The sequence below is a fragment of the Acomys minous genome, assembly GCF_964271855.1.
Source record: "Acomys minous genome assembly, chromosome: 15".
In the NCBI taxonomy this organism is placed as follows: Eukaryota; Metazoa; Chordata; class Mammalia; order Rodentia; family Muridae; genus Acomys; species Acomys minous.
The window spans coordinates 12,837,586-12,858,421 of NC_140497.1; the positions used below are offsets into that span (position 1 = coordinate 12,837,586).

The following is a 20,836-nucleotide window of genomic DNA, read 5'->3' on the forward strand; positions in this document are numbered from 1 at the left end:
GTTACTCAGGGACAGGCAGGTGTTCTGGATTTTCTCACCTCTCGTTCTAAGCCTTACACTTTTAAAAAATCTCTTCTAAACTGAGACATAAAATTTATTTTGATCTGATGTGAATATGCTTCAGAAAACACTTTCTTTATTAAAATACTAATTTTACAATCCCTCACTCGTCTTTTATGTTCATTCTTCAAATCACTATCAGGCCCTACAACAGTTGGGTTTATCTGGTTTACAGGTTCCCTGTTGCCTGGTAGTGGAAGGGCAGCTGGAGCGGAGACAGAAGCCTCCATTTTGGAGGCATCGGTATTGTTCTGTTCTGTGTCCAAGACCTGTGAGAATGCCGGCACCTACAAGGGGAGAACAGGTGTGTTTAGACTTTTAGCTGTAACCACAAAGATTTGAGAACATTTGGTAAATGCAAGACAGACGATCCTATCTCACAGGCAGTTGCTACGGAATTGATCTTGAGGCTATACTTCAATACTCAGTGAGCCCCTACCCTGAACAAAATGCTATTGATAGTTGATAACGTCTAAGGGGTAAAAGCTCAGTTTTCTTTAAAAGTATAGGCCCTGATAGTCCACTGTGGCCCAGTAGATGGGTCTAAACCCATAAGTACATGGCAGAACCAATTGAATTCAGTGCATTGTTTAAAAGAGGGGAGGGTTAAGAAGTTGGGAGAGATGGAAATATGAAGGTGAATCTAAGAAGAGTTGGGTAAATTGTGGGAGGGTGAATATAACCAAAATACATTGTATTCATTTGACAAATTATTAAAATATTATATCAAAAAACATATGCATACTTGTCTGACTTAAACTTTCAGGACAACGTGGTCATGAAGTTTCATCCCTAGCTGAGGAAGTTGGTGTTTTATGGCTTTCAGGAGAGGGAGAGTTAGTTCCTTTAAGGCTGTGTCCCCTAGCACATTGGCTATATTCTAGTGGATGGCCACATACTCAGCTCTGGCCAATTTTAGTTTGACTCAGGCTTTAAAAAAAAAAGCTTGAGTAAAGATAGAATGGGTATGAATCTGAGAGGAATTACAAAGGAGTAAACATAATCAAAATACAATGTATTAAACTTTCAAACAATTAATTGATGTAGGTTAAATATTTTTTACACTCTCAGAGCCTTCATTTGCAGTGAGTGTAAGGGAATGTCTCTTACACCATTGGTGTAAGGGAATGACCAACTAAATGGTTCACAGACTCAGCTCACCAGCTGATCTGTCCAAAGCCAATTTCTATACAGACTGCATTCGTAGACCTGCACGTGGAGGCCACTGACAGGAATTTAGGCCAGTACCTGTCATATTGAGCACCACGGCAGGTCAGAGGTTGGCATGGAAACCACTCCCTCTTTTCTAATTTGTTTAGACATCAGAGATAAATGACTCAATATCCCTGAGCCTTGTGTCAACTAAACTGCAAAACTATAGGAGTAGAAAGGAGAAGCACAAATTACAATGTAGCCGGAGAAAAAAAGACAAGAAATAAAGGTGTAATGGCTCCACATTTTCCTGACTCTTCAATAAAGTGAATCCAAAATGTTGAAATGGCTGAAATTACAGAAGGCATTCAAAACCTAGTTTTTAAATTATCTATAAAATCAGGAAGAATTCAAAGATAAGTCAAAATTTAAAAGGTCAATGTGAGATTTAGATGAGAAATTCAGCAAGTTGGGGGAAACTTTCAGTGAAGGCGGATTCTAAATGTAAAACATTAAAGCAAATAGAAAAACCCAGTGTAGATCATCACCATAGTCTAGATCCATCATAAGATAAACTATAAGGATTTAAAGTTATCTTTGAAAAAGTTTTATTTTCAGGTGGCAATAAAAGAGATGCCAGCTAAAGTAAATGAAAAGCTATGGATTGTAGTTGAATGTTACCAAATCTAGAGAAAGACTGACCACTCTAGAAGAGAAGGTCATTTAAAAAAAAAATAGACATAGCAAGTGAAAAGATTGTCCATGCCAAGTAATAGTTAAGATGGTTTTAGTATAAAACAAAGAAAGACTGCTGAAAGCTCCAGACATAAATAACAGGTTACATATAAAGTTCTCAGTGCAAACATTAAAGGCCAAGAGAAAGTACATAGTGGCATATATTTCCAGCCCTTGGAGAAAATATATCTAATCAATATTCAACCAATATTACTATACATAGCAAAGCTTCTCTGAATGTAGGGGAATAAAGACCTTATAGGATAGATACCAACTAAAACAGTTCATGACCAGTGTGGTAATCTTGGATAAGATAATTAAAATTATTCTATGCAAAGTTTCAGAGACCTACAGCACATGACACTTAAAGATTTTTTTTATTTTAAAGATTCTTTTATAACAAGACAGGTTAGCAACACCCAGCCTACCTCAAAGAAGATGAACATCAAAGAACCTCCTTATGGAGATGGCTTCAAATGTAGCAAACCAGCCACTGGCAAGATAGAATTCTGCCTAAAAGTTGGCAAGCTCAGATACAAGCAGAGTTAAGGGCCAAACTCTGCCAAGATAGGGTAAGCAAGTCATCAATAGTTCCTGCCTCACAAGTATGTCTGTCAGATATATTGGTGCAGAAGGCTGAAAATGATGCCAATCATTATAGAGTATTGGGTGACTGTTCAGACAGCAAACTGTCTTTGCCATTTTTTCATTTTTGGAAGCTGCTAACCTGCACTTCTGGTTCACTCAGGTAATTAAGTTTTATTCCTTCTCAAGTCTCTGGTGGGGTTGAAGACCAGATAGTTTAGTCTTACAATTAAGCTTAGTTGTTTAGAAGTTAAGATGTTTTTAGGTTCAGATAGATGTTTTAAGTTGATAGAGATGAGATATGATAGACATGGATTTACATTCAGAATTTGAGACTCACCAAGATAGGAAAGATGCTTTCTTCAAGGTTGCCAAATTCAAATAGCTAAAACATTATGAATGTAACATTTTTATAATTCTTGACTGTTTGTGGTTCTTCTTGCTGTATGTAGTTTATTTTATTTATGCATAACAATACAAATGCATATGTAAAAATATAATAAAGAATTCATTAAAAGCCACTCAATGCATAAAGGATGAATAAAGTTGGTGATAATTATGAAACTTTCAGGAAGGATAAATTTTATGAGACTAACAAATGGAAAGAATTAGGAAAGAATTCAACTCAATAACTCAGCAAAAGAGAGAGAACAAGTTTTTAAAACAACCAGTACAAAAAATTATTGGAATTAGTACAACCTTCCAACAGTAGTTCTAGAATGCCCTTAATGTAATAATTAAAGGACAAGATGGCTGATTAGAGGAAAAACAATACCCAACTCTTTGATGTCTTTAAAGTCCAACTACACCAGAAAAGACACGCTTTCACCAGACAGTGAAAGAATGTCTGACTAAACATAATCTAAAAAGGAGCAAGAGTAACTATTCATATTCAATCAAGTAGGCTTTCCTTGGTTTTTCAAGACAGGGTTTCTCTGTGTAGCCTTGAGCATCCTGGAACTCACTCTGTAGACCAGGCTGGCCTCAAACTCAGAGACCCACCTCCTTCTGCCTCTCAAGGGCTGGGGTTAAAAGGCCAACCAAGTAGACGTTAAACAAAAATTAGCCATAAGTGATGAAGAATGTCACTATATAGTGACAAAGAGAACAACCAGTGGAGAAGATGTGATGAAGGGGAATGAGAAGAGCATAAGAAGAAAGGATCAGGACACTTTCTGAGAGATGATTTACTCAGTGTATGACTGAGCTCTCACTGTGAAATCTTAAAAATACAGTTTCCCAAATGAGACCTGTACAACAACAATATCAGATGATATAGTATTGATGGGGGAAATCTCATAAGGCCCAACTCATAGGTGAAGTTAATGGTTGCTGAAAGTGTGTGTTCCAGAGATGAGTCCATGATAGGTTATCTACCCCTAAACACTTACACATATGAGCAACACTAAATAGACAGAACAGGTTGTGCTTACATATGTATATGTATTTATATACATAACACTAACAATCAAAAAATAGGCACTAAGTTTGAGAGGGAGTGGGAGAATGTAGGAAGCGTTAGAAGGGGAGAGATTTGGGTGAAATGATATAAATATAATACTTGTGTATGAAAATCCCAAAAAATGTAAAAGAAAGAAGATTGTAATTATTGTAATATATATTCACCATTTTGGTGGATCCAGTTTCATAAAACAAATGCTACTGAGCATGAAGAGAGAGAGAGAGAGAAAGATTAAGATTCAGCACTAATGAATGGTATCAGCACTCCAGTGTCAGTAGGAAATACCCCAGACAAAAATGAACACAGAAACTTTAGATTAATTATAAGAGAGATCAAACGATTGTAAGGACAGCCACATACTATTCCATCCCAAGGTTCTAAAATGCACAATACAAGTCTTAACAAATAAATATTGAAATCTTTTGTATTTTATTGGATTACAGTAAAATAAAATTAGAAATTAGCCACAAGAGAAAAGGTTCAAACACACGAATATATTGAAAAAATATATATAAAGCTTAGTTTTGAAAAAATCAGCACGGGAAAGGGATTAAAAAGTTCATAGAAACCGGGTGGTAGTGATGCAAGCCTTTAATCTCAGCACTTATGAGGCAAAGGCAGCTGAATCGCTGTGAGTTCAAGGCCTGATCTACATAGTGAGTTCCAGGGCAGCTAAAGCTACACAGAGAAACACTCTCTTGAAAAACAAATGAAAAAAAAAAAAGAAAAGAAAAACAAATGAACAAACAAACAACCCCAACAACAACAACAAAACAACAACAAAGACAGCTTACCAACTGAAACAACCAATTGCCAATTACTGCAACCCATGGGTATACCAATGGGCATTCTAAGAAGGGCATTTGTACCTGTCAGTGCTTAGAATAAAAATATAAGATCTCAAGTAAGATAATGACACACCTTTACCTTTAGGTATTAAAAAAAAAAAGTCACATCAAGGGGCTGGAGAGATGGCTCAGAGGTTAGAACACTGTCTGTTCTTCCAAAGGTCCTGAGTTCAAGTCCCAGCAACCACATGGTGGCTCACGACCATCTATAATGAGATCTGGCACCCCCTTCTGGCCTGCAGGCACACATGTGGGCAGAATACTTACTGTACAAATAATAAATAAATAAATAATAAAAAGTAATACTAATCCAAACTCCAAATCAGTAAGAAGGAAATAAAACAGTAAATGTCAGTCAGACCTGAAAATAAGGACATAAGAACCAAAAACAGTTACAGAAGCTTCTGAACACAGCTCTCACAGTCCGTCCAAGTAGGGTCTTGTCCTCACAGCACATTTCCTGTTGCTCTTGTGCCAACCCTCTTTAACAACTATGAGCTCCTTTTCAGCACTGAAGTCTTAAGTTTCCTAGTGGCCTTTTCTTTCCAAGCTGCACGATTTTTTTTTATTTCTTCCTACCATACTTGTCGAGCTGCATAACAGTAATCACTGCTAGCCACATCACAGACTCAACTCCATAACAACAACAACAATGAAAATCAACTCATTACTGTTAATTTAGCCTCATACATACTCTTAGGTCATAGGTGGAAAGCAGCCAGATTCTTTGGCCTCTGGCCAGGTATAAGCTGAATCATTTTCTCCTCTGAAAACTCATGATCCAGGCCTCCACCTACTAAAAGTCTTTCAGAATTACTGTCTTCCAGAATTCTGCCAGAGAAGCTCATTTATCTCTGTTTACAGAATCCAGTGGCTTTTCTAGTCTAAAGCTCCAAAATTCCCCCCAAATTCCTCGTGAAAACAGTATGATCTTGCTTGTCACAGCATGACTCCACTTTTCTGGTACCAGCTTTGCTACTGGTTACTTATCTGTGACAGAATCTGGTGCTGTGACAGAACACCATGGCAAAAGCAACTTAAGGGAGGATGGGCTTATCTTTCTTAATGATTCATAGGGACAGAATGCATTGTGGTGGGGGAAGGCACGGTGTCTTGGTTAGTTTTCTACTGTTGTGATAAAACACCAAGGCAATTTACAAAAGAAAGCGTTAAATTGGGCTTACAGGTGCAACGCGTTACAGTCATCAATGTTGGAATGAGGACGTGTGAGCAGGAACACCTGAGAGCTAACATCTTTTTAAAAAATTTTTTTTATTATACTTTGTTCAGATTACATCTTGATTGTTATCCCCTGGCTTGTATCTTCCTGTTCCCACCCTCCCTCCCTCTTCCACCCTAATCCCTCCCCAGACCTCTGACAGAAGGGGACCTCCTCCCCTACCGTATGACCACAGCCTATCAGGTCTCATCTGGATAGCCTGCTTTTCCTTCCTTTTTATGCCTGCTGAGCTTCCCCATCAAGGGGAAATGAACAAATTGGGGGGCACCTGAGTTCATGTCAGAGGCGGTTCTTGCTCTCTCCCCAACTGTGGAAAATGAGCTAGATCTGAACAGGGGGTCTAGGTATACTGCATGAATTGTCCTTGGTTGGTGCAACAGTTTGTGAGGGCTCCCTTGGGTCTAGATTTGCTGGCCTTGCTGGTCTCCTTGTGGGGCTCTTGAACACTCTGGATCCTTCCACCCCCCTATTCTTCTGTACCACTCTCAGGGCTCTGACCAGAGTCAAGTAACAAATCCCAGCATCTGTCCTGATCCGGTGCTGGGTGGAGTCTCTTAGAGGCAATCTATGTTAGACTAATAGCCACTTACAAGTGAATATATACCATGTGTATCTTTCTGGGTTTGGATTGCCTCACTCAGGACGATCATTTCTAGTTCAATCCATTTGCCTGCAAATTTCAAGATTTCCTTGTTTTTAATAGCTGGCCCACAAACAAGAGGCAGAGAGAAGAGCACACTGGGGCTGTGCGGAGGCTTTTGGAATCTTACATCCCATCCCCCACAACACACTTCCTCTGACAAGGACACAAAGACACATCTCCTAATTCTTCCCAAACAGTTCCGCCAACTGGAGACCAAGTATTCAAGCATGTGGAAGCCGTTCTTACCCAACCACCCACAAACAGCAACAGTAACCACAAACACGCAGGAAGAGCCGGGAGCTGACTGGTCACACTTCATCTCCATCCGGGAAAGAACAAGAACAGGAAGTGGAGCAAAGCTACAAACCCACAAAGCCCCGCCCCCCAATTAAACACTTCTTCCAGCAGCTTTCTACCTCCTAAACGCTCCATAACCAAATAGTACAATTATTGTGAACAATTATTCAAATATATGAGCCAATGGGAGACATTTCCTGTTTGAACTACAACAGTGCTAGGAAAAATAAGGCAAAAACAAAGAAACAGAAGGGATGCAAGTAGGAAAGAAATTATACCTAGTTGCAGATGATGTGATCCTATATCAAACAAACAAAAAACTAGAAAGAATCCATCCACCAAAAGACTTTAGATATAAGAAAACATTTTCAGCAAACTATGAGCTACATAGTAAATATAGAAGTAAGTGGCTTTCTTCTACTTGCTAGAGAAGAAATCAGGAAAGCAAGCCCATTCGACATGGCCTAAAAATTCATACTTATGCATAATTTATGTACAATTATTTTACACATGCATAATAAAGATCTTAAAGACCTCTAGAATGAAACCTCCAAAGCACCAAAGAAAGAAAATGAAGACACTAGAAAATAGAAAGACATCTCAAGCTTATGGATCATGAAGAACATTTCACTGCAAGTGGTCCACAAAGTCAAGGAATTTACTATCAGAATTCGATGCCATCCTTCACAGAAATAGAACAAAACACAGTCCTTAACTATAGAGAAAGGCAAACAACTCCAAAATAACTAAAACATCCCTGAACAGAAAGAGCAGTGTTGGGGAATCACAACACCTGACTTCAGGTTATACAAAAGAGGGCCTGGGAAGATGCCTCAGTGGTTATGAGTGCTGCCTGCTTTTCCATAGGATCACTTCCATCCTCTTCCTTTAAATGATGTTTGGTTTGAGCACCCATATCGTGGCTCAAATCCTGTGTGCAGCTCCAGCCCTCTTCTGACTTCTGTGAGTACTAAGCATGCAAGTGGTACATAGACATACATGCAGACAAAACACTATACACACACACACACACACACACACACACACACACACTTTAAAAACTGTACTACAGAGCCATAGTAAAAAAAATAATATAAAGTTGGCATGGAAATAATAGACACACAAACCAGTAGAGCAGAATAGAAGGTGCCAAAGTTGCTATGCTGAATAATTTTTATCATCAACATGTTTAGACTAAGAAGTGATTAGCAGAGTAGAAATACAGAACTCTAGTGTCTGTGGTGGATTTCAAGAGAGGATTTAGGAAAGGGTGAAGACATGCTCTGAGCATGGGCAGCAACAACCCATAGACTGGGACCATATGGAATAGTGGGGGGCGGGGGACGGGCTGGGGCTGGGGGTAGTATTGACATCTCTGTCTGATTCTGGCCATTCTTCTGTGCACACCACTGTTCTGCCACAGCCCCTCCTGCCACAAGGGATGGACACTTCCAAAACTGAGTCAAAGCTGTTCTGTCTCAGGGATGAACTTCCAAATACACCGCAACAAAACGCAACTGCCCCAATAACTGGTGCTGAGCGTACTGAGCACCCACAATGTAGGAGACTTGAACTTGTCTCTTGTCTCTCAGTCTTTACAAAAATTGACCCTGGAATGTCACAAAGACAGTTTAGACATATCAGACAAAACTCTGAAGTGAGTAGATAAAGATAATGAAGTCATGTCAAGACAAAACAGACTTTTCTGAGTAGTACTTGGTGGTGTGTCAAAAGTCTCCTGTCTTAAGGTTCTGTTTTCTAATTAATTCCTGGTCAATTTGGAGATGTTCTGTAATGTTTGGAAGATGAGATATATCTGGGGGGAAATTCCTTATGGCACCTTCTCCCTGGGACCCTTCTCTCTGTCCCTTGGCTCCTACCTGCCAAGAGGTTAAGGAGCATCTTCACCACATGCCCCCACTGCTGTGTTCTTGCGAAGTGCATGGGATCCAGCAACCATGGGCTGAGCGCTCTGAATCTCTCACTCATAATGCGTGTCTCCTCCTTTCATGCTGTTCATATCATGCATTTGGTCACAGTGACACAAAAGCAACCAACACATATTGAAATGGGTTTTCATACCATTGTAAAGCTTTGGCAAAGCAGAGAAAACTGCCCAATCAAGAGACAGCTGCTACACCAGAGAAACTCATTGCCAACTGTTCACCTAGCAGAGGATTAATATCCTGGAAATGTAACACCAAGTTCAACGCAACAGTTAAAAGCTGAAAGAGAAAATCATCCAGCGAGTAAGCAGACAATGAATTAAACAGATTATTTTCAGATGAAAAAAAGGACAGAATTCCAGTGATTACATGAAAAGCTGGTAAGCCTCTTCATTCACCAGGGAAATGCCCATCAAAACAACTCTGGGGTCTCATCCCTCTGTAGTCAGATTCACCAAGAGAACAATAAGCAAGCAATGCTGGTGAGGACACAGAAAAAGAGGAACAGCATACATTTCTAGAGGGAATCTAAAGCAGTGCTGCCACCATGGCAATCAATATGGACGTTTCTGAAACTGTGAAGAAGAAGAAAAAAGAAAACTTCGTTGCTTTAGTGATGAACTTCTACGTACACTGCAGCCAAGCGCAGCTGCCCCAATAACTGATGCTGAGGATGCTGAGAACCCACAAGGCAGAAGAGAAACTTGATTCCTATCTCTCAGACTTCACAAAAACTAGATGCCAACACTAGAAGTATTGTGTGATCTAGACCACTAACCCCTAGTGTGCACTGAAAGGATGGAAGTTAGCACATCACAGTGGTACCCACAATGGTACCCACAATTCCATGCTACTTCAGTCACTATTCACAGCAGCCAAGGCATGGAACCAACTTAGTTGGCCTTAAGCAGATAGGTGTACACATGATGTTCTCTTCTGCCACTGTGATGAGAAAGTGTCATTTGAGGAAAGAGAGTCGATGTGATGAGCATCGTAGTGAGAGGAATAAGACAGACTCAGAGAGTCAAGCACCACAGGTGTTCTCTCATACACCTCGGGACACAAATGAGTACGTAAAGAAGAAAGGAAATTAGAAATATTATATAAGAAATGGAGGGTAGGGATGAGGTAATAAAGGCATGAATTTGTTTAAAGTCCATGATATCCATGAAGGAAAATGCCACACAAACCCATTCTATTGTGTATTTAATATGTATATTAAACACACAACATTTAATATTCAATAATATAAATAATATTTAATAAGCCCATTTAATTGTGTATTTATTATGTTTGAAAAGGGAGGAATTAGGCAGGAAGTGGTGGTGCACACCTTTAACCCCAGTACTGGGGAGGGAGAGGCAGACAGATCTCTGAGTTCAAGGCTAGTCTGGTCTTCAGAGTGCATTCCAGGACAGCCAGGGCTACATAGGGAAACCTTATTTTGAAATAAACCAAATAAATAAGTAAATAAATAAAAAGGCAGGAACTAATTATGCCATTGGTTTCAATAATCTCTTGCATTAATGATACAAATAGCAATGAACTTAGTCTCAACGGTGTGTGTGGGGTTGGTTGGTTTTTGTTTTCTCAAAAAGACTTTATTTTGGTTCATTTTACATCAACAAAATTATTGAACTCCATAGAGATTTTCTATTGCATTTATGGAATTATACTTTCGACATATATTTTAAGGACAGAGATGTTTTCACTGGCCATAGTATTTCATCTGTGATTTCTCCTGAAGGCTGATGGGCTACATGAACATTCCAAGTACTTCTCATCATGTGACTCAACTTGTACATGTTAGAAATCTCTCATCTCTATATTTTCATGTTAAATATGTATGAACAGTGCATGTCCAGACCTAACTACAACTTTATAATTTATTGTAGGAGCTGTAAACTAGAAAATAACAAAACTTTATAGAAATATAGTTTTTTGAAGTGCTGGAGTCAAATCCAGGGTGTATGGAGCTAGAGACTGTCATGTTAAGTGACAGAAGCCAGCCCTATAAAAGTTAAGCATTGAATGTTGCCTCTGACATATGAGATGAGGCTGCCATGGGAGTAAGAGTGGGGCTATTGAGGCTGCAGAAGGGGGAGGATTGGGAAAAGCAATGGGGCCTTTATTGTCATAGGACATTGCATGTATGTGTGGAGATGATACAACAAGCTGAGCTACTTCATAGTGAGTATAGTGTCAGTGTACAGCCACACTCTGTTCTGGAGCAAGTCTCTGCATGACCCGTCATAAAGCACCAGAGCTCTCACATTTACAACTGAGAAACCTAAGTTGTCATGTATCTCTCACTGCCATACCCTAAGGCTGCTTATTTTTCTTTTATGACTAACTAATAGTTGTTCTCAGTTATCTAAGGAACATGTTGCTACCCCTAACTTGTAGACAGGGTAACTGTACTTATTGTCATACACTCATAATAATTTAATTTCGAGTAAATATGATGTACAATCCTGATTTGTCTGGCAGACATTCCAAACATCTACCCAGTAATGATTCTTTACTTATTAATTTATTCTTTGAAGTTTTCATACTTTTTTCTTTCTTTCTTTCTTTCTTTTTTAAAGGAATATGATGTAACTATTTTTTTTCAAAAAATTAAGCAACAATAACATTCATTTCTAGCACTATTCAAATGTGTAAGTTATAGATTCTCTTCCGAGCTTGAAGAAATCTCTTAACTATGAACCCCTATGACATCAAAAACACATTACATACTTCCAATATACAATGGCATGGAGTAAACAAAAAGGAGGCATTGGAGGCACAGGAAGGATATAACAGATCAAAGCAAGACAAAAGCTCATCAGGTGAAACACTGAATCTCACAGCTCCATGGCAACATCTGGGGTTTATGGTGGAATCATATTGGCTCCAAAGGGCTTAGCTAGTTCTGTCATTCCATCTCTGCTGTCTATAGCAAACATAGTCTCTCTCTTTACTGGTTCGACTCCATGTATGCCTCTTTCTTTTGTGGGCAGCTCTAACACCTGGGACTTCCATTGAAACTTAAGCTTCACCTTCCCAGCTGTACAAACTTGATCTTGAGGGCCTCTTGGCAGGGCATTCAACCTTGTCATACTACAGTCTAGTGATATTCATCTCCCCACTCCCACCTTATCTAACCTGGCATAGGACTTAGGTCAAATTAACATGACCAGGCATAGGGCAGATGCTTAGAGATTTAAGGAAGAAAGGCCAAAATTACTAAGGAGGAAGATACATTAAAGGACTGAGAGCAATATTTGATCTTTATATGAGAGGTCTGTGAAAATAAACTTTCTAGAGTTGCCTTCTGGGAACTAAGATATGGGTAGGAGTTGGTGTCTGAGGATGAACAGCCATAGATCAGGCTGTGGATGCAAGGATTTTGTATCCTCAATTTCTCTACTTTAAATCCACCCTGAGCCCCATGGGTGCCACTCTGAGTTTGTATGATGAAATTATGGGCAAATGTTGATGTTTTAAAATAAAAGTTGCAAGGAGAGGTTGAAGAATTTCTGATGAAAGATAAAAGTTTTACTGTGCTACATTTACACTATGGAATACTACTCAGCTATTAAAAACAAGAAATTCCCGAAACTTGTGGACAAATGGATTGAACTAGAAATGATCATAATGAGTGAATTAACCGAGAAGCAAAAAGAGTCAAATGGTATATACTCACTTATATCTGGACACTAGCTCAAGGGACATGTCCCATGAAAGTCTTCAGTTACCAGGAAAATGGGACAGAGGGGAGGACATCCTACTGGGACTCTAGGTGAGAGAAACATGGGAGAATAGGGAAATAGAAGGATCCATAGGGTTCTGGAAACCTACAAGAACATTATGAAGGGCGGATCTGGGCTCAGGGGTCCTGCTCAAACTAAGGCACCAGCCAAGGACAATACGTGCAGTAAACTTTGAACCCCTACCCAGATCTAGCCAATGGACAGGACGTTCTTCACAGTTGAGTGGAGAGTGGGGTCTGACTTTCACACAAACTCTGGTGCCCCATATTTGACCACATCCCCTGGATGGGGAGGCCTGGTGACACTCAGAGGAAGGATAGCAGGCTACCAAGAAGAGACTTGATACCCTATGAGCATATACAGGGGGAGGAGGTCCCCCTCAGTCACAGTCATAGGGAGGGGAGTAAGGGGAAAATGAGAAGGAGGGAGGAATGGGCGGATACAAGGGATGGAATAACAATTTAGATGTAATATGAATAAATTAATAAAATATATTTTTAAAAAAGATAAAAGTTTTAGAGTAAAAGATCTTCCCATTGAAACAGAATGAATTGCTATGGGGCAGTAGTTTGGGAAAAATTGGGACACCCTTCCCCCTACCATCCCCTATCCCCGCCCAAGTTCAGCCATCTCTCCCAAAGAATCTATAGGCGTCGAAACTCACACCTGCAAAGAGGTTGGCGCGGGGGTGGGGGTGGGGGGGGGAAGGGTCATGAGATCGAGAGCAGATATGAAGCAAGAAAGAGAACCTCAGACACAGACCCACTAGTTTCCCGATAGCGACTTCAGACGCCCCCTACGGCCTTGACAGTGAGCCGAGGCTGGACAGCAATCATAAAATGTACCTTGCCAGAGTCCTTGCTATCACCTTGCTATCCTGAGAGGAAGTCACCCAGGACAAGGAAATTTGCTGCCAGCGTGCTGGGGAGGGGCCAGGAGGAAGCCGGTTCCACCAACTGGAGGTGTCAAAAGCCGACTTGGAGGTGGGGTGTTTGTGTAGTCATGAGGAGGGGAAGGGAGGGGTGTCTACCAGCCTATCTAAGCCACGAGGGAAGGAAATCAACCACACTTGCCACTCCCAGGAAAAGCAACCAAAGGGCAAACCAGCACAGAGATAAAAGAAGTCAGCCTGCCTCCTGAACTCCAGTAGTTCCCAATACCCTAGTTCAGCAGGAAACTGAGGCCGGCCTCAGACCTTGGCATCATCTCTGTTTAACCTCATAGAGCTTGAATGCACTGCCCTTCTAGACTCTTTGTTGAGTGAGAACGTGTGCCTGGTGATCTCTTAGGGGATCTGAGATGACATGTGCCCTTGTCATCAGCCTGGCTGAGTCACGGAAAGATCTGTAGAGTGATCCTGGCATAGTCCCCATGTGGAAGAGATCCTAGGACACTCAGATGACACTCACAGAGCTGCCCCTTCAGCTGTGACATGAAACCCATGGCATTGTTTTGGGGGCTGCTTTGGAGTCTGTCTGGTGAACCCTACAATCCTGCTAACTAGGGGCCTTCTCCAACCAGATGTGGAAGCTGCACGGCTGCTTTTTGAGCTAACAGGATGTGTGTCTTCAAGGTGGGATCTGGAGATCATAGCAGGTGGATTTCTGTTACCAAAAGCTTCTGCAGGAAGAGGGCAGGCAGAATTAGGATAATTAGGTCAGGGTGGGGAGTCCTGGGTGAGATACTGAGGAAAAAAGGGTGGTGGCTGGGTTCACGTGGGGCTAAAGCCTGGAGTCCTTTGACTATTTTAAGGCAGGGAATAGGTTAAGCCTAGCAGGGCTGTGTCTAGAGCTTGCAGGTAAGGAAGGTAGGAGTTTGTAGGGCTGTGAATGAATGTACCAGTGGGCTGGATTAGTTATCTGTCCTTCTGGGTTTACAGACAGAAGAACAGAAGACAGGGCAACAGGGAGGAAAACATAGCTTTGCTGGCAGGGGTTCCTAGTAACTGTCTCACGTTACCTTGGTCTATAGTCAGCCTCCAATCTTAAAAAGCCATTTTTTTTTTCACTTTGTCCCTTCCAAACCCATCCCTGATGTGTCTCGCCTCACTTGATCTGGCCCTGAATATCCCTGTATTTGCTCCTAGAATTTCTATGTGTCCCCCGACCCCAACCCGCCCCCCCCCCCTGGCCAGTGATTCCTTACATAACCCTGTTATACCTCCAAACCTTGAGAAGTCCTATGAAGTCATAGGAGAACTGAGGTCTGGAACCTTCTGCTGTTTATCCATAAAATGCAGATATTGATGCTATGTTCCTCTTAGAAATATTGTGAGGACTCAAGATAAATGTCTTATTGAATCATTTCTCCCTTTTTTTGCATGCCATCCTCTTGCCCAACACATACAATGTCCTCATCAGCCAGGCATCTCAGAGTTCTGTGTCCAGTGGTCTGAAGGAAAGTGGTAAGGAGTGATGGAATCTGTAAATTGTGGTTGAGACTTCTGTGCGATCCTAATCAGTCACAGTTCTCTATGGTAAAGTAAGAATGTAGCCACATCTTCTGTGGTTATAACAAAAGACGGGTGCCTAAATTTATGTGGCATATGATCACTGTTAAATGTTGAGAAAGAGGTAAGGTTTAAATATCATGCCCACCAAAATTAGCTCCTTCCATCTCAGCATCTTCAAAGAAGCCCTTCTAAATGTTGCAGAGGAAGTCATCTTTTTACAAGGTTTCTCATCAGCTGAGCCTAGCAGCCTGTTCCAGAGCAGGGAGTTACTCGCTTCTATAACTAATTTTTATGCTGTATTTTCTTCTCAAGTTGAAAGTTTATAGAGAGTCTGAGATATCACTCTCCATGACTCCTTCTCCTCCTCCTTTCCCTGGCAATACCTGTTCCTGTTTGCTGCTCACTAAGTATTTGCTCAGTGGCAGCCTCAAGCACCTTTGGTTCCCTCATTCTGTTTTCACAGGGAGATAGTGGGGAGTCCATTTCTTTATCTGCCAGCAGGAAAAGCATGTCAACTAGATGGTCTTGTCCTATGGAGTCCTGGGCACCAGTTAGATGAGGTTAGGTCTAAGGACTTTGCCAGAAATAAAGGATGGCATGACCCACTGGTACTTATGAATGCTCAAGGGGCACATGAAATCAGGCTACAAGCCCTTACCAGAAACAAAACGCAGCACCTTCCACACTCTACTCTTGAGTTCAGCAGTTAAGTGTAGGCTGAGAGACAGTGAGTGAGCATAGAACAAAGCAACTGCATTGGCAATGACAACCAATGCCTGAGGTGATGGGTACAGTGTCTAGCTAGACATAATTATTTTGCAGTCCCCCCCCCAACAACACACAAGGCATTTGGTATGTTACAAATCTACATGACTTTTACCTAAAATCTACAACTGTATCCAAACAAAGCAAATCGAGAACTGTCAAAAATTCACACAGCAAACCTAGGCCAAGCGCACTCAAGGTCTACCAGCAGCCTGGCTCCGGAGTCTGTTGGGAGCCTGCCTGTTTATTGCAGAAGACACCTGGGGGATTTCCTTCTTCCTCCCCATCTAGAAGCATAAGGGCCAGGCCAGCATATCAATCCCAGAGGAAAACACTTTTATGAAACAGCGCCCTTCCCTGTGGTCAAAATGAAACCTAGCAGTACAGCAGGGGCTCCTTGATGGTCTTCCTTGGCCCTTGGGACTCAGTGTGATCCAAACACCATAAATGGGCTTTGGGGGTGAGATAGGCCCTGCTCATTGCTATTTCCAGACAAGTGGCTTCCAGTCATGTACTCAAAGGCCATACAGCTAGGGCATTTATATCCAGAGTGCTTGTACCTAGGAGTTTCTAGTAATTGTGGTTAGTGGTGCTGGATCCCAGCTCCATCCTTACAATGAATGGTCTGGAAGCACACCTGAACCTGCCCACCCTTCGGAGGTGGTCCAGTTTCTGTGGTTTGAATGAGTTGCCTGGCATCAAATTTAGAGTACTAGACAAAAATAAGGAAAAAAAATAGCTAGCCAAGTGGTGGTGGTGCATGCCTTTAATCCTAGCATTCAGAGACAGAGGTGGGCAGATCTCTGTAAGTTTGAGGTCAACCTGGTCCACAGAGCGAGTTCCAGGATGGCCAGGGCTACACAGAGAATCACTGTCTCAACAAAACAAAACAAAACAAAAAATAATTTGAAAAGTCTTCATTTTGAAAAATACGTTTTTAAATTTTCTTGAGTTTGGGTCACGAAGAGGAAATTTCTCTTTCTTATGCAGTGAAAACACTCCCACCCCCAACCCCCAACACACACCAAAGTGTATAAATTAGCATGTGCTGTGTTATCAGTGTGCACTGGCATTTTCTAGACTCTAAAAAGTGTAACTTATTAACTTCATCTCTTTACCTCTCTAAAGGGCCATTTCCTCGCTACGAAAAACTGTGTGGAGAATGCAGTCTGACCCAGATTTCACATGGGAAAATTGGATCAGAACTATTTTCAAACGCATACCTCCAGAGGCTAGCATGATAGCCTAGAGAAAAACAAAACAGGATTTTCCAGAGCATTTCACAACTAAAATTTCTTCCCTAGGACCCTCCTGATACGAATATGGAAACTAAAACTCAGAAATACATGACTTTTTCAACATTACCTTGAGAGATGGCTGTGGGGGGAAATATGCCCTTAATCACTGCTTCAGAGTCCTACTGTCTCCCATGGCAGGGACAGGCTGCTTTGGCCAAGAGAATCTGGGCATCCTGTGGATCCATGTCAAGCCCTTCCTTTGGTAAGATCTCCTTGCCAGAAGAATGTGGCGGCTACCAGGGGATGTGAAAGGTCACCTGACGTCTCTTGACTGCGTACCTGGTATTTCCAGGCATTTACAACTGGCTGAGCTGGCCTGGTGAAGGGGCAGTGGCACTCTGCCTGAAGCAGGATCCTCAGGGAGGCTCCACCCAGAGACCCAGCTGAGGTGGTATCTGACACTGGATCAAAAACTAGTCTCTCGATCTGAAGAATCCCACCACAGGCAGATAGACCCCTATACAGATACATCCTATATTTGCGGGACAAAGGCCACGGCTTGGAGATACCCACTACTCTCTGAATCATTACCAGGCTCACTTTGCTGCTGCCCAGGGTTGTTGACCACAGGCCACTCAGGATGCTCTGTCACTACACTTGCAAGACGAAGAGGCAGCTATTATCTGTTCTCCTTTAGCCTCTGTGTCCCCAGTCCCAGTCAGACCCATCAACAGGTCCCCAAGGCTTACCTGGCTCCATCTGGGAGAAAAGAAAAAATAGCATCACCAGGAGAAAGTAATGAGTTTTCATGGCGGCGGCTGTCAGGGTCCAAGAGTGCAGAGAGGACGTGAGACTCCCAGGGAGCTGAGCTGAGGCCTGAATGAGCTTGTTTTTTATAGGAACCCTGGTTGCATAACCTCATAAATGAGCTGACAGGAGGCGTTGCAAACCACAGTAAGGTTCTAATGACACCTCACGTTAAGAGAAGAGTCCAAGTCCCGTGGGTGCCTCAGCTTTTTCCAGCTTCAGCTGGAATTTATTTTTCAGCCAGGAAAACAAAAATAGGCTTCTCTTGTCAATCCCGCTCTGATTCTCAGGTTGGGATTCTAAGACACACCAGGGAAAGCAGCACCCCCAGGACCCCTCAGATTAGACAGGCTCAGAGAGCCTCTAAAAGCCCAGCAACCCAAACAGGTGACTCTGGCTCTGCAGACAGCACCTGAGCTAAGTCCAGGGAGGTGCAGCTGTCCACTTGGTGTGTGGCCTTAGCCAGGTTCTTGAGTACTTAGTTATTGTACTGTTTTAAAATCTCTTATTTTGCATTGAATTTCTGGAGCAAATCTGTGAGCAGATTTCATAGATTATTATGAAAGATCCTACTTACAAGCAGCAATAAATGGCTCTGCAGAACATGCAAGAGTGGAGTTTATTAAGGGGATTCTGAGGAGTGCATAGAACTATTGTTGGGGATGGAGGACAGCTTATGCCTGAGCTGCCAGGAAAAAGATCTAGTCTGTGCCACTTGATCTGATGAGCATTCCAAGTTGCAGCCACCTCGCAGGAAGCACCAGCTCACACTCTATAGAAACTACTGACACCACTAGCAGAAGACCTTTCTATACGAAGATGTGCACCTTCCAGATGTACCTCCCCTCCTACAAGCACACACACACACACACACACACACACACACACACACACGCATACTAGTACTCTCACACACAAACATACACACAAGCACACAACCATCTATCTCTTCGTACACACACACACAAATATATATGTATGTGTGTATATGTATATATATATATATATATATATATATATATATATATATATATATATATATATATATATATGGAGGGAGAGAGAGAGACAGAGACAGAGAGACAGAGAGACAGAGACAGAGAGGGAGAGAAGGAGAGAGGGAGAGAGAGGCAGAGAGACAGAGAAACACAGAGAGAGGCTGACCAAGAGATTTGTTTCTCTCTCAATCCCAACCTTGGCCCTTCTCTGCTTGTAGCTGTCCTCCAAGGCTGGATGCTTCCCTGGCTCCTAGAGACTGTGTCATTAAGATTGGCTACGAGAGATTCTGGGAAAGCAAGGCCATTTGGTGTTTAGTCAACAGCTTAGAGAATTGTTTGTATCTCCCACCAGTTTTCTGAAATGGAGAATTCCCAAGATGCCCAAAGAATATAAGATGCTGCATATAACATAAGTACAGCTTATAGTATGTATTTTATAAAGATCTAGGTCATATTCATGGACACGGGCACATTGACTTGATTTTTGTGTGTTCCAGGAAGTATCCATTGGCATGATGTGTGGTGAGAGAACAGCTTTGCTCATGTACGGTGCAGCGAATTATTCTAATGCTGTCGTTGGAATAGAAATGAAGGCCCCAGGAAGTGAAGGGTGCAAAGCTGGGCTTGCACATGCTCTGTAAGGAGGGCCGCTGCTGGCTGGTTTCCAGGAGTGTCCCTTTAGGAAACTGAGAGTTGCGGGGCAAGGGTTTACCATGTAGTAGAAAGGAAACATGGCTTTGGGCTCCCTTGTTTACTTCTGATCCCATGCAGAAGCAGCTGACACAGAGATTCGCCTCTCTAGGTGATAATACCGCATGGCTTTATGGACTGCCCACGTGATTTTGTAGAAGTACATATAATATTGTGTACATGTCCATTCTGTAGGAGAAGCAAGATCATAACTTTTAACAAAACATCTCAAATTGTATTGCTAGGTGTCGGGTAATTGCATCTGAGCTCAGAATTCAGAGGTGATCAGAATCAAAAGGATAATTCTTATTTTCAGAAGTGAAGTTTTCTCCTCGGAACCTTGGGAGCACTTGGTTTTTAAGGCCGTGTTTACAAAACCTCAGCCATCTTGAGATTAATTTTCTAGTTTATTTCTCAGAGGGAAACTGCCTTCTAGCATGGAACCCTCTCGGTGTCCTCACATGGCCTCAGTACCCCTTGTGGAGAGGGTATGGGCTCTGTTGCAAGAAGCTATGACTACCCTGAAGGCTGGGTGCAGCGGGTGGGAGACCTATCCCAGCAATATCTTTCTGGAGGGTTCATACCCTGACACAGCATCTGGGTCAGCAGAAAGCATCACGGTGGCTTCAAATAAGGCAGGGTTCTGTGTCCCCTCTATTTGAGATCACCAAATCTCAGCTTCAGCTATCAAAAAGTCCCCTGGTAGGGGGAAGAGAAGAAAGGAGACATTCATCTTGCCTTTCTTCCCAGGAATTCCCCCCATTTGTTACAATGTGTCTAATCTGGAACTATCTCTCATTGGCATTAAACATACTCCATAAAGGATATTATCAGTACTCAGAACCAGTCTGTTGTCTCAGCTCCAAACTGTGATCTGGTGGGCGGGGGCCAAGGATAGACCTCTGTTTGCCTGATAGTGTAGATACCATCCGTGCACGGTTTTGTCCAGGATCACCACTTACTGGCACTGGAGTCACAGACGCACAGTATCTAAGCTGGAAGGAACTTAGCCAGCAGCTATTCCAAGGACTTCGTATTTCCTGTAAGGACCTAGGGCTGTGTCAAGCAGGGCAGTAACCTTGCCCCATCCAGACCTCAACAGCTGTGATACATTTATGGCATTTGTCAGGCCTCGTGGATGAGCTTCTGTGCAAGAAAGGCTT

General features: G+C 42.0%; 1 protein-coding gene across 1 annotated transcript; it reads right to left on the reverse strand.

Moving 5' to 3' along the window:
* Positions 1-114: 114 nt before the first annotated feature.
* On the reverse strand, positions 115-18,086 carry DEFB1 (defensin beta 1). The gene is made up of 2 exons (XM_084759276.1): positions 17,928-18,086; positions 115-347 (listed from the first exon to the last, which is right to left on the reverse strand). Exons 1-2 carry the CDS (start codon positions 17,986-17,988, stop codon positions 199-201), a joined length of 210 nt encoding a protein of 69 aa, XP_084615402.1. The 5' UTR covers positions 17,989-18,086; the 3' UTR covers positions 115-198.
* Between the last annotated feature and the right edge of the window lie 2,750 nt (positions 18,087-20,836).